This window comes from Acomys russatus, chromosome 8 (assembly GCF_903995435.1).
Source record: "Acomys russatus chromosome 8, mAcoRus1.1, whole genome shotgun sequence".
NCBI classification, from domain to species: domain Eukaryota; kingdom Metazoa; phylum Chordata; class Mammalia; order Rodentia; family Muridae; genus Acomys; species Acomys russatus.
The window spans coordinates 18,278,745-18,294,675 of NC_067144.1; the positions used below are offsets into that span (position 1 = coordinate 18,278,745).

General features: G+C 45.6%; 1 protein-coding gene across 5 annotated transcripts in view; it reads right to left on the reverse strand.

The window, feature by feature from the left end:
* Positions 1 to 4,650: 4,650 nt before the first annotated feature.
* Positions 4,651 to 15,931, reverse strand: part of Kalrn (kalirin RhoGEF kinase) — a 609,660-nt gene continuing 598,379 nt past the window's right edge. For 3 of the 5 annotated variants that reach the window (XM_051149844.1, XM_051149845.1, XM_051149843.1), the window contains exons 54-60: positions 15,179 to 15,300; positions 14,384 to 14,515; positions 12,715 to 12,879; positions 10,779 to 10,857; positions 7,816 to 8,016; positions 7,140 to 7,278; positions 4,654 to 5,922 (exon numbers count right to left, since the gene is read on the reverse strand). In XM_051149844.1, the coding sequence (XP_051005801.1) occupies positions 5,377 to 5,922; positions 7,140 to 7,278; positions 7,816 to 8,016; positions 10,779 to 10,857; positions 12,715 to 12,879; positions 14,384 to 14,515; positions 15,179 to 15,300 (1,384 nt within the window). In that variant the 3' untranslated portion in view covers positions 4,654 to 5,376. Of the gene's footprint in view, positions 5,923 to 7,139; positions 7,279 to 7,815; positions 8,017 to 10,778; positions 10,858 to 12,714; positions 12,880 to 14,383; positions 14,516 to 15,178; positions 15,301 to 15,931 lie in introns of all 5 variants that reach the window. The other 2 variants (XM_051149847.1, XM_051149846.1) reach the window with 1 other exon arrangement.

Here is a 15,931-nt window from a genome sequence, read left to right on the forward strand (position 1 = left end):
AGGTCACAGTAACGGTCTCCACGGACTCCGGAATGCGGACTTAGTTCTCGATGGAGCTAAGTCCGTGGAAGTGGGGCATTAGTGCAACTCCTATCCCTGGGCTGGCAGATTTGCTTGGTTAAACTAACACTTAGGAATTCCAAGTCTTGCTATTGTCACTTTTGCTTGCACTTCCCCCTTCACTGAAGTAGGTTACCTGACTGGAGTATTGGGCTGGTCATTTGGATAAAAAACTAACTCTGACCACAGTTTGGAATTTCTTAGCAAGGAAATTTTCCACTAGGAAAAGTCAATAGCCTGAGAGTGTTAATTTTAGGCTTTTAATTAATGCCATTTAATATTACAACACATTTAATATTAAAGTAGAATGACTGTATTCTTCTCCTATAACTCAACTTATATTAAAGATAAACCATGTCTTTCATAAAAAACACGGCCATATGATATTTCTGTATTTGATTTCCATATGGATTTTTCATGAATAACATTTCCTATTAAGAACCATCTAAGTCAGCCGGGCGTGGTGGCGCATGCCTTTAATCCCAGCACTCGGGAGGCAGAGGCAGGCGGATCGCTGTGAGTTCGAGGCCAGCCTGGTCTACAAAGTGAGTCCAGGATGGCCAAGGCTACACAGAGAAACCCTGTCTCAAAAAAAAAAAAAAAAAAACCGAAAAAAAAAAAAAAAAAAAAAAAAAAAAAAAAAAAAAAAAGAACCATCTAAGTCTATGGACAAATTCCAGCCCTTTTGAGCTCTTTAAAATGAGAGAGACAGTGAGAGCTTTAAGGTTTTTGGAAAATAATTATCATCGTAGACTCCACTGGAATGTTACCCAGGCAAGCAGAGAGGCGTTTACATTCCTCAGAACCCAGGCAGTTCACATCATAGGCCATCCTGGGATGTGGTGACTGTGTACTTTCATCTGCTACAGAGACTCTCTGTGTTCAGTTTATTTCCTCTCTGTCAGGGATAGAGGAGAAAGTTTCAATTCACACAGAAAAATGCCCACTGTTTCCTTTATGTTGCGTTTTCTCCCTCACATTCTAACAAACGTACATTTCCATGTTCTTCCAGAGAGGCAAGAAAAAAAGAAGGCATGAGTGGCTCACAGGCATGAAGGTTTGGGGACAACAGGGGACGGACCACTCTCGAAGAAGAGAGCCAAAATTCTCCTCCTCCAAAATCCAATTGTCTCTCCCCCTGGCTTTACTAGCAGGCTCTTGAGAGACTCTAAAGAAATGAATTGTGACAAGGGAGTGTGTTTGATTCTCACATACGCTCTCCCAGTGAGGAAAGTAGCTATTTGGGTGGGTTCTTCTTTGTCCATTTCTCCTTGCCCCACCCCCTGCAGAGCATAAAGCTTGGAAAGAGAAGGGAACGGCTGTCTGTCTCGAAAAGGCATCAGACTCTCATGTCCGCCATGAGAAATGCTGGAGAAAACAGCTCTGGCATTGAAGGCCTCCTCAGCTCTCCTAACTCTTTCTTGTAGACAAGGTCTTAAAGGGTGGAAATCATAAAGTAAGAACAAATAACACGTAGACAGGGAGGACCCAGGACTTCCAGCGAAAGGCAACTCACAGAGGCTAACCTCATGAGTTTGTGAATGGTCTCCAAAGATAAGACCGTGGGAAAGTGGAATGTTCAAAGTTACTGTCAATAAAATTCTTAGCACTGGCAGTGTGTAGCACTTTAAGAAAAAAAAAAATCTTTTTTTCCCCCTCAAGACAGGGTTTCTCTGTGTAGCCTAGGTTGTCCTGGACTCGCTTTGTAGACCAGGCTGGCCTCAAACTCACAGTGGTCCGCCTGCCTCTGCCTCCCGAGTGCTGGAATTGAAGGCGTGAGCCCCCATGCCCGGCGGGGGAAAGGGGGATATTTTATAGATGTGTCAACAAGGACATTTTTTCTTAACATTCTTAAGAGATTAACGTTCTCCCTCCTTCTCCCTAACTTCCATTTTATCAATGGGGACACCTGGGGCAGAAAACAACAAAGACTTGCTGGGAGAAAGAATGAATTTGCAGTGGCTGAGAGCGGTACTCAAAAATTCTTGGTTTGGGGGGGGGGCGGCTAAAAAAAAATTCTTGGTTCCATCCTACATTCAGATGCTTTCGTTTAAAACATACCTTAAACCTAAGGGGGAAAAATACCGCACTATCAGCAAATCTAAATTCAGCGTAAAGTCTTCACTCTCCACCTCCTCTCTGAAAGGCACTGCTATTTCTAGAGGCTTTGTGAAGCACAAAGCTATGAGGCCAGCTTGCCCTCCGCCTCCTTCTCCACCCCCCCCCCCAACTCAGGTTGCCTATGGCTGGGAGAGACCCGAAGGATACATCCAACAATATGATCGTTTTTCTTAACAGGTTTGAACCACATTCAGTTTTAAGTGACTAGGAATCTGATGAATTCAAAACAAATGTAAAAGGTGCAAGAATTAAGATTTCTCATCAGGGATCCTGGGTTGGCCCTGATCTTTTTTATCTTTCTGTACCCTACTTCCCCCCCCCCTTTTTTTTTAAACACAAAACAAAAGAGCAGAAAAACGATGACTAGAAGCCCAACAAGAGATCTGCAACTTTCACCAGCACTGTTGTCCTCCTGGGGTCAGCTGGCCGGTCACGCTCAGTAAGAACAATTGGAGTGGTACTTGGAGTGAGACATTTTCTCTCCTCTCACCTCTTCTCTCCTAGAACTAAGCCTCTCTGCCTAAACAGGTACAGGAGAGTGGGCCTAGGTTGAGCACATACTCCAAACTACATTTCCTAGCCCCATCAATGGAATTTTCCTAGTTCCCAGCTTGCTAGGGAGAATTCTTGAGCCAATATTGTCTTGCCTGCTGTTGGAGGGATCAGGTGCTTTGCAAATAGTCCCCCGCTACCTCTTAATTTCTGTCACCCCACTACACAAAGCAAGCTCTCTTTCTTTCTCTTAGTAAGTCCTTTCTGTCTCTCCTTTCCTCTCTTCCCCGTGTACTTGGGGCAATCTCATGAAGCCCACATCTAGACCATGCCATCTCTGACACAAACATGGCTGTGAAAACTTTGGCTCAGCGCAGTGTTCTGTCACCTCACAACATGCTTTCAATATGGTCCTTCCGTAGCATCTGAACATCATTGTCCTCGGCGGCCGTTCCTCCCTACCAGACACTCAGCCGGTCATAACAATTCTAAGTGACTCAACAGGAAGCCCTTCTTTCAAGGCAGCCATAGCGGAGAAGTGGACAGAACAGACCTGGCCTTGTCACTTCCTGGGTCTTTGGAGTCCTCAGAGTCTGCATTTTATTCTACGACAAGGCTCTGGCTCAGGCCTTCCTCCTTAATGTTACATTTCATGATAGAGAAATGTTTACTTAAAAAAGCTTTAGGAAGCATGTTTTAACTATCCTATCATGTGATTTTACATTTGTGTATATGTCATGGCTTAAGTGAAGGGTGTGGAGGTAAGCGAGCTCTGAGGGAGTGAGGCCTGATGGCCCAGGGCCAAAGACAAGGAAACTATACAGTCAGAGTCGGTTTCCACATATTTGGTTAATCCCCAAAATACTAGGTGCTGACTAGTCTTATTGCTTGTACTTTCTACTAATTTATTTCTCTATAATCTTGGATAAGATAAGACAGAGAATAGATGAGTAATCTGACTTTGAAACCAACGAGGGTAGGTGGATGATGATTATTTGAATTCTATATTTCCACCATGGGAATAGGTGTTTTTATACATTAAGGTTCAGACTGTTCCCATCATTTCTTCTTTAAATGGTTTAAATAATTTTGCAGATCTATTTTCCCTTCCCAAATTCTCTGTTTGCACTTTGTGCTGCATGACTTCAATTTTCTCAATCCCACTAGCAGGAGAGACACGGTGACATGAAACCTGATTTACATAAACACTTAAGTGATATTATTTAAATAAGATTATTTGCATCAGAGCAATTTTAAAAACACATTCTAGAAAACAAAGCAAGGATCATGTAGAAACACAAAATAACAAAAACTCCCCACCCCCTCCAACAGAAAAACAAAAAAACCAAACCAAAACAAAAAACCAAACCTGACAAAACAGAAAACCATGAAATGCCCTGGTTGGTTTGTTTTCCCTCCAGAAGGGCACTGGGCACAATAATCTTGTATGGAGAAAGCAGCATTGGCCTCAGAATACAACTAGTCCTTTCAGTCCAGAGACATTGGTGGCTGTGAGGTGACAAGTACTGACATTACAGTTAAAAGCCCATGCTGTGTAGGATGAATGGGTCAAGTTTTGCCCCATGGTTTCAGAAAGGACTTAGGACTAGCCTTTAAAAGGCTTATATGGCTGCTTCCTTTTGGTAAGCACCCCGAAACTTCATGAGGGGGTTAGGAATAGAGCACGCTAACTTTCTGAAAACTGTATTCTACAGCTATGAAGTCAGAAAGAGCTGCTGCATTGTTCCCAGGACCTGTAGGAAAGGCTTCTATGTATGTGCCCTTCGATATGAACTTGTGATGTTCTTTTACCTATGTCAGGCCCCGGGGTGGACATAAAAACAACCTCGCACCCCCAGCTCTTAAATAGATTTGGATTTATTTCCTGGCAGGCTTTCCCACAGGAAGAACTCTCGAGCTGCCGGTGAGTTCAAGGTGGGAGCTTTTGATATACAGAACCTATCTTAGTCAAACAACCCATGACGGAGAAAAAAATATCTCATTCATAGATTGCAAAAGGGTCACATTGCTTTCTCGTAATACACAGGTTCTGATAAAAGATTTCTATACAAGATTTATAAAATGCTCTACAAAACTCGTCATCTAATTGTGCTTAGTCAAAATAATGTAATGCTTCGGTAAATAAATTACTGTCTTCACGGGAGCACTCAAAGTTACTTATGATTGATTTCATATAGAACTCTATATTATAAAACTCTGAATCCTGAATGGGATCTATTACATTGTATGTGTATATGTATCCTGTTAAGAAACTATATCTAAGCCATCTAAAGCAGAATAGTTGACATCTCTGTTAAATAGAACTTTTTGCTTAAATTTTCGACGGAGTCAGAAACCTACTGCATTCCCCACAGTGGGTGTGTACCGTTCACCCACTTAACTGCTCATTTTGGAAGGTACAATTAACATTTTTATACCAACTACCGTCTCGCTAGCTTTGCCCTTTCTTTTAATACTTTCCGCAAGTCTGCATCTTTACTTCTTCGGCCTGACCTTCTGGGATGCTCCTGGGATTAAGGTGACCCAGCGTAACCACGGGGACAAGGTTTGAGAGGACCACCTCTCGGTCCAGAGAACCACATGTAGTGAAACGATGAACAGAGCTATTTACAGACACCGGTCAGTCTCGCTTTGGTTCACACTGCCCTTCTTCTATGTGAAACCTCGGGGTTTGGGAGACGGCTAGGTCCCTTGGTTCACCCTGTTGACAATGTAACTCTTGACGTTAGGGATGGGCCGCACGTCATGCTGGTGCTTGCGGCGCTCTATGAAGCAGGCCAGGCGGGAGGTGTCCAAGGGGATCTTGGAGTAGCTGCCGTTGTGGGGCTGTAGCCAGGGATGCTGCAGGCACGTGGCTGCCGTGGGCCGCCTCCGGAAGTCTTCCTGTAAGATTACATTGATGAAATCCCTGGCAGCGTTGCTCACACCACAGAAGTACTCATGGGGGAAGCTGAAGTCCACCCTGCACACGTTGATACAGGTCTCCTCTTTGCTCTCATCTAAGAAGGGGGAGACCCCGCTAAGCATCACATATGTCAGAACCCCAATGCTCCAGATGTCCGTGCCCAGGGAGACAGGGATGCCCTGGATCACTTCTGGGGCAGCAAACTCGGGGTTCCCCAACAGATGGTGGATGTGGAAGTGGCCCGAGATCTGGACAGCATCTTCCAAGTCAATGAGCTTCACGCGAGGCACCGGGATCCGGAGGTCAATGAGCAGGTTTTCAGGCTACAGGGGACCCAGAAAGGCAGGGACAAGAGAGGCAAGATCAGGTCGTTGTAGAGCCCCAGCTGGAATCTGTTAACTAAACATGGTTCGGTTACTCTTTGATAAATCTTGTGCATCTGGGCTATTCCCTATGCAAAGGCAAAGGAGGCTCCAAAGTATGACACTGACCTCAGGGAACTCTGAGTTTAGATGGTACTTCAGATAAGTAGTTTGGCATTGAAAATTGTGCCTTAGGGGGAGCAGTGCAGGGCTAACTGTGTCCTTACAGAGATACTCCTGTCTTTGACTCCTGTCTGCTAGGCTTAAAGGTGTGGGTTGCTGCACCCAGCCTGTGTTTTCCCACTCCAGTGTTATGGATCCTACCCAGAGCCTTATGCATGCTAAGCGAGTGTTTTGCTACTAAGTCCTAACTTATCCAGAAAAGCATAAGCATACCTTCTTACCTATCCTTTGCTTGTGTACTGAATCAAGAAAATAAATAGCTTCTTAAGAAAACAGAAGCTTTATATATATATATATATATATATATATATATATATATATATATATATATATATATATATATATGGGCAGTGTGCTGGGCAGTGGGGACACACACCTTAATCTTGGGAGGCAGAGGCAGGCAAATCTCTGAATTCAAGACCAATCTGGTCTACAGAGCGAGTTCTGTCCTCCAGGACAACCAGGGCGACACAGAGAAACCCTGTCTCAAAAAGAAAACTAATTTTTATATCTATGTATGTACCTATGTGAGTGTATGTCATGTGTGCACAGACAGGTGCCATTGAAAGCCACAAGGAAACACTGGATCCACTCTTGTCAATCAGCCTACCACCAGTAAAGTCTTCTTAAACACCAGCTAAGCCTGAATGTACATAATAGGAAGAAAATGAAAGTGGGAGTGAGAAGTGAGTGCAGATTACAGCTAGGGAAAAGAAATACGTTCTGGTGATCTAGTCTATAGAATGGTGACTGTAGTTGACAATATGAACTGTTAATATATTTCAAATAGCTAGAGAAGAGGGCAGCCAGGGTTCCACAGAGAAACCCTGTCTTGATAAAAAGCAAACAAAACAAAACAAACAAACAAACAAAAAACAGTGGCAACAATAAAAAAAAAAAAAAAAAAAAGAATTCAAATCACATTCCTCCAGGAAAGGGCTGGTAAGTTTGACTCCTCCTCTATTTTGCTGCACCAGGTCCTGAGTTTTTATTACCTTTATGTCCAAATGTGCAACCCTGCAGTTGTGAAGGTACTGCAGAGCCTCCATGATGTCCCGGACATAGAAAGCTACTTTTTCCTCCATCAGCTCATCGTGATTCATAAGGTAGTCCAAGAGCCGGCCGTCATCCATCCTGAAAGCAAAGAGAGGGAGAAGGGAATGCTTAGAAAGAAACAGACAGACGACACGTGCATAAAGCTTAAAACGCTCTACGATTTTTTTTCCCCCAAAATGTTTTGTCACAAAGAAATGATAGCTCTTTAAGGTGATGGAATGCTAATAGCCTGATTTTATGATCACACAATGCATACCTGCAGTGAAACACTGCACCCCATAAATTAAAAAAAAAAAAAAAAAAAAAAAAAAAAAAAAAAAAAAAAAAGAAAGAAAGCTTAGAAAAATAAGGAAAAGTAGAGTGAGAGAGGATGTGGTCTCAAGGTCCACTCCTCTACCCATGCTTTTATTGAGCTAGCTTTAAAGACTTTCTCTATTCTTGATACTATCAGTCTGCAGACCGAGAATGCGAGCTGGAGGCGAAAAGAGTCTGTGGCTCACGCAGCACCTTGTAAACCATAAGCCACGGAGCAAACTGTGTCTCTTGTCCACTAATCATGGAATGGGCAACCCAAGCAGATGAGGGCCACACGGGAGGGAGGACTTCCGTACTCACAGTTCCAGAATCAGGATGTAGGACGTGGGGGACTCGTAGGTGTCATGGAGGGTGACATACTGGGGGTGCTGCAGGTGCTGAAGCAAGGCAGCCTCGTGGGCGGCCTGCTCCTTCCTCTTCATTTTTTTGCTCACGAATTTCACAGCAACGTCTTTGCGGGTAGCTTTGTGAATGCATTTCTTTACAATAGAGAAACGGCCTCTGCGAGACAAAAGGGGAGAGGCTTTTCAAGGTTCATCAGTCACAAGGGCGTAGTTTACCAGGATATGTTTGTATGTGTGTGTGTGTGTGTGTGTGTATGTGCATGTGTGTGTATGTGTGTACACATGTGCACGTGTGTGTCTCTGTGTGTACGTATGTCTGTATGCATGTATGTATGTACATGTGTATGACTGTGTGTGTATACCTGTGTGTGTGTGCATGTGTGTGTGTGTGTGTGTGTGTGTGTGTGTGTACATGCTGAGACAGTAACATCTTACAGGCTGAGGACCTCTAATCCAAAAATCCAAAATACAAAATGTTCTAAAATCTGACACCTTCTGTGTGCAGACATGAAATCTCTGTGGAAAGTTCTACCCCTAACTTTACATGATGAGTGACAGTGAAAATACAGGTATAAGCTGGGGGGGAGGGGTGTGGGGTAGATGCACGCCTGTAATCCCAGCACTGGGAGGCAGAGGCAGGCGGATCTCTGTGAGTTAGAGACCAGCCTGGTCTACAAAGAGAGTTTCAGGACAGCCAGGGCTACACAGAGAAACCCTGTCTTGAAAACCCAACAATCAATCAATCAATCAATCAAATGCAGGTACACTTAGACACATCACACCTTCAGGCAAAGGAACGCATGAAATGCCTGCCGATGACTTTCTTTAGACTTGGGTCTGATCCTGAAGACATCTCTCTGTGTATACAGTCCCAAAATCCTCAGTGCAAAAATACTTCTGGTCCCAAGCATTTTGAAGAAGAGATACCAAGCAGTATTAGAAATCTTTCTGGGGCTGGAGAGATGGCTCAGAGGTTAAGAGTACTGGCTGCTCTTCCAGAGGACGAGGGCCAGCTTCCCAGCATCACAAGGTGGCTCGCAGCCTTCTGTAACTCCAGTTCCGAGGTATCTGATGCCGTCTTCTGGACTCTTCGGTCACCAGGCACTCTTGCAGTGCATGTGCACACATATGGTTCACCATACGCAAAATTAAAACAAGTAAATTTGAAAAACAGAAGAGAAATCTTTCCTCCTGGGACTGGCAATTTGGCTCAGAGGTAAAGGCACCTCCTGCCTGCAGATAGAAACCTAATGACCTGAGCTTGGTGCCGGAAGCTGCATAAAAGCACAAGAGCCGTGACTGCATAAATTGGTCTTCTGAGCTCTGCACAGGGGCTGGGGTATGCATGTATGCACCCCACAAAGTACGTACACATACATACTAACACATAACAGAATGAAAAGGAACCGTTCCTTCAGAGAGTTTTGTTTTGTTTTGGTTTTGTTTTTCGAGACAGAGTTTCTCTGTGTAGCCTTGGCTGTCCTGGACTCACACTGTAGACCAGCCTGGCCTTGAACTCGCAGGGATCCACCTACCTCTGCCTTCCGAGTGCTGGGATTAAAGGCGTGCGCCGCTGCTGCCGCCACCACCACCTGGCTCCTTCTGAGCCTTTAACTATAATATTATTATTCAAAAAATTCACCTCTTTTTTCTTAGCATCTTAGGCTCTTTGAGACACCAAAGGTAAACTGATATCCTTTTTTCCAGTCAAGATCTTTTTCTGAGAAAAACATCATGTGACAAAACTTAGTCTTCAAAGAAAACAGAAACTTTTACCTTAGTGACATGAAAATGTAAGGCAAATAAACCCTTTCTTCCTTGGGAAAAAAAAGATATTTTTCTTCCATTTGAGCACCAAATACAGGTTTATTTTCTTTTGTAAGCAGAATATACTTCTATAAACAATGCTGAGGTTTGGAGAGATTGCTCAGTGCTTAGAGCACTTGTTCTTGCAGAAGACCAGGGTTCAGTTCCCAGCTACCAGATGGGGGTTCACAACCATCTGCACCTACAATTCCAGGGGATCCAACACCCTCTTCTGGCCTCTGCATGGACCAGGCGTGCATGTGGCACACAAACATACATGCAGGCAAAATTGTCATACACATAAAATAAGTTAATTTTAAGAAGAAAATAACATGAAACTTTTAAAAATTCCCCATTGCATCTGGGTGTGGTGGAGCACCAGCGCTCGGGAGGCTGAGGCAGTGGATCCCTGTGAGTTCAAGGCCAGCCTGGTCCAGTCCAAGACAGCCAATGCCACACAGTGAAACCTTGTCTCAAAAAAACAAAACAGAACAAAAATCCCCTTTATTTTTATCTTATGGTATGGTTATTTTGCCTCCATGTGTGTCTGTGCACCACGTGTGTGCCATGCTCCCAGAGGCCGGAAGAGAGTGTCAGAACCCTTGGGATTAGAGCTGCAGATGGTTGTGAGCTGCCATATCTGTAATGAGATCTGGTGCCTTCTTCGAGTGTGCAGATGCACATGCAGGCAAAACACTGTTATATTTAATAAATAAATAAATAAATATTTTTTTAAAACCTTATATTAGAAAATGAAAGGCTAAGCCAGGTGTAGTGACACAGGTCTTTAATCCCAGCACTCGGAGGCAGAGCTGGCAGATCTCTGTAAGTTCCAGGCCAGCCTGATCAACAAAGCAAGTTCAGGACAGCCAAGGCTACACAGAGAAACCCTGTCTCAAAAACAAACAAACAAAAAACCAACCAACCAAATAAACAAAAACAACAACAACAAAATGAAAGGGTAAGTGTTGACAAGGCAAGCTCCCAGCTCCAGTAAAGAAAAGGAATGGTAGAAATTTCCCTGGAATGGACTAGCTGTTTTCCAACTACAAAGAGAACACAGTCTACAAGATAAAAAGAAATGCCATGTCGAGAAGTGGATGGTATCCTTACCTGCCTATCTCGTTCAGTTCTGTGTAAGCAGAATCAAAATTTTCCTTCCAAGAAATGGTGGCACCATCGGCGGCTGCATCTTTGGGAGAGGGAGAATCCACGTGTGACATTAGGAAGGTATGCCAGGAAAACAGCCCCAGGGAAATGCTTCTGACTAAATACAGAGGCCACCCAGTCGGGGAAAGGCTGTGATTCTCTGAATGCTATTTTTAAAATGTCCAAGGGGAACTGATACAGCAGAGTCAGACTGTCTCTGTCATCTCCTCAGACACAGGGAGAACATGGGATGGTCAGAAATGTAGCTCCACAAAAAATCAGAGAAGACATAGAAAGGCGGAAAGAAGAACACTTTGACGGACTAGAAAAGTCAGCGAAAATGAAGGCCATGGGAGGCTGCAGAGAGAATGGACAAGCTGAAGTTCATTCTGAAGAAAAAGGGAAGCAGTGTGAGGAAGGCATTCTAGAGACTTCTCTGCCTGCCATCACTGTCCTCAGCTGCTCTCCACCTTCCTAATGCTGCGGCCTTTAATACAGTTCCTCATGTTGTGGTGACCCCCAACCATGAAATTATGTTCATTGCTACTTCATAGCTGTAACTTTGCTACTGTTATGCATCGTAATGTAAATATCTGACATGCGACCCCCTTTGGCGGGGGCGGGGGGCGGAGCCGTTGGTCAAGATCCACAGGCTGAGAGGGCCTGCTCTATATGGACCTGTGGAACCTCACTCACGACTGGTTCTTGTGGGTGCTTTGATGATTGAGCTTGGCCTTGTATGATGTGCTCACTCTCATCACACACACAAGCACATACAGCCACCTGTATTTGTGCTGTCTGCTGGGGATGAGGTTTCAGAAGTAACAAAAAATGAAAGTGGTGGCCATCCCGAGCCACACTGAGTTAGTGGCGTGGAAAGAAAGGGACCACATCGGCGACTCAGCTCTTCTGACCCCACACTGCTCAGTCACCTCGGCTCTCACCAGCACGAGCTGGTGACGTGCCCACAGTGTATTCTGAGGACGTGTGGACCCAGGGCTAAGGTTTCCCAGAGTCATAGGGCTGTGAGAACAAGTCAAGGGCACCGGCAAGCAAATGACTGGGCTGGTCACGACCTGGGACTACAGGGTGAAGCTGAAGGCACTCTGGGGACCCCAGATTTCCTTTAACCCACAGATACAAGTCTGCTGCTTCATAAGTCCGGCGGAACGCCCTCCCTTTCCTATCCTGCCCTCAGTATACACCTGCCACTTCTGTGCACTGCCCAAAGTGTCACCAGTGGGATATTTCTTCAGATCAGCAAGTTTCTCCTTTTAAAATGTCTACGGGACCAAGATGGGCAGTCAAGGTGGGTCACCAAGCAAGGTTGGCAAAACAAGAACCACAGTGGTAAAATAGTCACTTCTAGTTAGTTACATGCGTGACGCAGCCAGTCTCTATTTTATGGAGATCCATGTTGAAAAAGAAATCTGGAAGGGTGTGGCAAGTTTCAACATTGCATCTGGCAATGAAGTCCTTCAAGCAGGTTGCTTTTCTCTGTGTTTTATCTAAGTTGTTGCACACAGGAGTCTCTGATATAGTGGGAAAGAGATGTCTGCCAGAGGTACCCAGGGGAAAACAGGCTTTGAACCCCACAAGAGGTCTCAGGGGAGGGCCAGAGCCAGAAAGCACCCTGTGACACAGGTCTCCTGCTTTGTCCCTCCAGGTTCCCCTGAGGAACCCCAAAAGACCCAGGGTCAGCAAGGGTGGTAGACCTAATGCTGGCTCCAAGATGTGTCCTAGAGACACTTCATCTGATCTCTCAAAGGTGGCCTGACGGAAGCTGTCATGAGTCACCAAGACACCTCTCCATGCCGGGTCAGAGCCCCCAGTGATTTTGTGACAGTGGCCCACTGCCTTGCTGCTGCTGGCTAGCTGTGCTGGGTCTGCTGGGACTCACCATACTCTGGAAGGTGCACGAACTCCGAGGGCTCACTAGGAAGGCTGATTCCCCAGGGGTTGCTGGCGCTGACCCTGAACTGATAAGGACACCCAGGACTAAGGTCTTCAATGACGAGGTAAGTGTCCAAGGTCGAAGCTACTGACTGCTGCCAGACCTGGGAACCTAGTGTGCAGTTCCAAGGAGACAGAGAGAGACAGTGTCAAAGAAACATTGTTTCAAAGGCCTTCAGCAAACAGAGATAAGAAAACACACAGGATCAGTTCCCTCACTGCCCAGGCTCTGAAAGTCTCTAGGGTGGCTGTGGGGGATTTCTGCCCAATTTCCTAAGTAACAGATTCAATGGTGGCTGTGCAAGAAGTTGCCCTGTAGGCTCTAGCCCTTCCCAGATGCGCAAGGTGAAGAGAAGGAAATAATGAAACAGGTCCCCGGGTTAAGCAGTCACACTCGTGGTGGCCCTGCACACCCTGCTGCAGGCAGCTTTAGAAAAGGGCTGAAATAAATCGTTTTTTATAACTGCACAGCTCCTGCTTAATTAAGAGAAGAAAGAAGAATTAAGATAGCGATAGTCATGGAAAGCAAAGTGAAACAAAAGGTCTTGGTGTTGGAGGGCAAGCAGGGGCTTTCAGCTGAATTGGGTAATTTTTTTTTTTTTTAAAGTTTTTTGAGACAGGGTTTCTCTGTGTAGCCTTGGCTGTCTTGTAGACCAGGCTGGCCTGGAACTCACAGTGATCCACCTCGTGATGTGGTTCGGAGCTGTGTCACAAGTATAGCTACCTGGAAGCGCCTTTTAAAACACTATTATTGGGGGCTGGAGAGATGGCTCAGAGGTTAAAAGCACTGCTTCGTCTTTCAAAGGACCTGAGTTCAATTCCCAGCAACCACACGGTGGCTCACAACCATCTGTAAGGAGATCTGGTGCCCTCTTCTGGCCTGCAGGTGTACATGCAAGCAAAAATACTGTACACATAATAAATAAATCTTAAAAAGTATTATTGTTGTTGTTGTTGTTAGTCTCACTATGTAACTAGCTCTAGCTGACCTATGTAGATCAGGATGGCTTTGAACTCACAGAGATTCTCTTGCCAATGCCTCCCAAGTGTTAGGATTAAAAGTGTGCACCACCACACCTGGTTTAAACTTACTTTTCCTCCCTCCCTCCCTCCCTCCCCCCTCTATGTGTCTCTCTCTTTCTTAGTGCACAATGAAAGATATACGTGTGTACACATGCTATAGATTTTATATAGAGGGGGAGGGATAGAGCTTTGATCATCTACCATGATTTCTGTTCTGGGAGAAAAACCACAGACTAGCCAGCCACAGAGCTGGGTCTAGTGGGGGCTTGCCCCTTATTAACTACAGTCTAACGTTTCTTTACTCTTTAGCCTCCTTATCTGTAAAAATGGACTCAATTGTCCCATCTCTGTGATGGAGCTGGGTAAACTGGACTATACAATGAAGACACACTGCCACCCAGTGGCTGGACCAGGATGGCACCAGGGAGGTTTCCATTTGGGAACCACGTGCAGCTGCTGCTTCCGTGCTAAACTCCCAGGGTGCAGTAGCCAGGCTGATTCCAGTGAACGGGAGGGTGTATAAAGAAGCCTTGGGTTCGCGACCCTGAAGGCCTCCTGAGAGGAAGTAAATACGGAATAGCAGAGCAACACACCTTCCTCCCGGTACTCCACCGTGTACCCCGAAATAGTGCAGTTCCCAGTGCTGGCTGGGGGCAGCCAGCGGAGGATGACAGAGGTGCAGCTCCTTTCCTGCGCGATGGGGCGGTTGGGGGCTGCCGGAACACCTGCGGAGACAGACAGCAGGGCGGGGCGGCTTCTCAGAACTCGGAGAAGCATACCACCGCAGCAGCGCGCCAAACGCGAAATAGAGCAAACCGGCCTCAAATCTGGCCCATAACCTTGTGCAAACAGCACAACCTTCTCCAGGCCCAAGGGAGGCCTAGGAGATGGAACTAGCTGCTTGAGGACAACCTCCCTCAATTAAACACCACGCACACGGGGGTGGGGGGGTGCGGGGGCGGGAGGTGGATCAGGTACTGTGCTCCATGCTTGGGTAGGAGCTCTTAGCAGGGATGGATCTCTCCCATCTTCCCTGAGTCTCAGGGAATCCTGGTCATGTTCACTCAAAATGATCAATGAAAAGCCTTTGAGGCAGAAATAGGGAAGGGAGAACAGCGGCAGCCGGGGCAGTGGGGAGGGAGGAATTTGGAATGATTGTTTAATAGAAAGAGATGATAAAAGAGATATGTGAACTGGGTGCCCTGTCATCTCAGCACTCAGGGAGGTAGAGGCAGGCAGATCTCTGTGAGTTCAAGGCCAGCCTAGTCTACAGAGTGGGTCCAGGACAGCCAAGGGTACACAGTCTTGAAAAACTAGAGAGAGAAAAGGGATGGATGGATGGAGGAAGGGAGGGAGGGAAGGAGGGAGGGAGAGAGATCACAGCATACCTTGCACCTTAACTGTGGCAGACGTGGATGCACTTCCGTGGTCATTTGTTGCTATGCAGGTATAAATCCCGCTGTCTTGGGGCATCAGGTTGCAGATCTTGAGGGTGATTTCCCCAGAATCACTAGAACATTAAATGGACCTCCTTCAGACTCCCAGCCAGTTGTGGGGGTGAGTAAAATGCCATCGGCTTGGTTCGTGGTGTGCAGAGCTGAGTGCATGCCTCCAGCTCACCTACTTCTACAGCTCTGGTGAGCACCTTACATCCCTTTCCTTATGTGGGGAAGTATTTTCTGACTATTCTCACTGCCCAAATGTGTTTAAATAAGAATAGGATACAGATGGAACGAGATATGAATTAGAAATAAATAAAATCCCATAATCTGGTTTGCAATGTAATTAGGAGTATATTACACAAGTAAGCATGGGTTGAAATAGCTTCAGTCTCTTTGAGTCAGTAAAAAAAAAATGCTAAAACAGATTCAATAATGAAAACGTTTTAGTGTTTCAAATATTACATGTTAGACCCTTAAAATCATCAAGTGGGTGTCTGGGGAGATGACGCAGTTAAAGTGCTTGATGTGACAAGCATGAAAATCTCAGTTAGTGACAAGTCGGGCTGGCCATGTTCCTGTGACCCCAGAACCGGGTGGGTTGGGGAGCAGGCAGCTCCAGAGGCTTTCTGTCCAGCCAGACTGTCTAGCTGGCGCAGTATGCGCCAAGTTTCATGAGAGACGTTGCCTTAAAAGAATAGG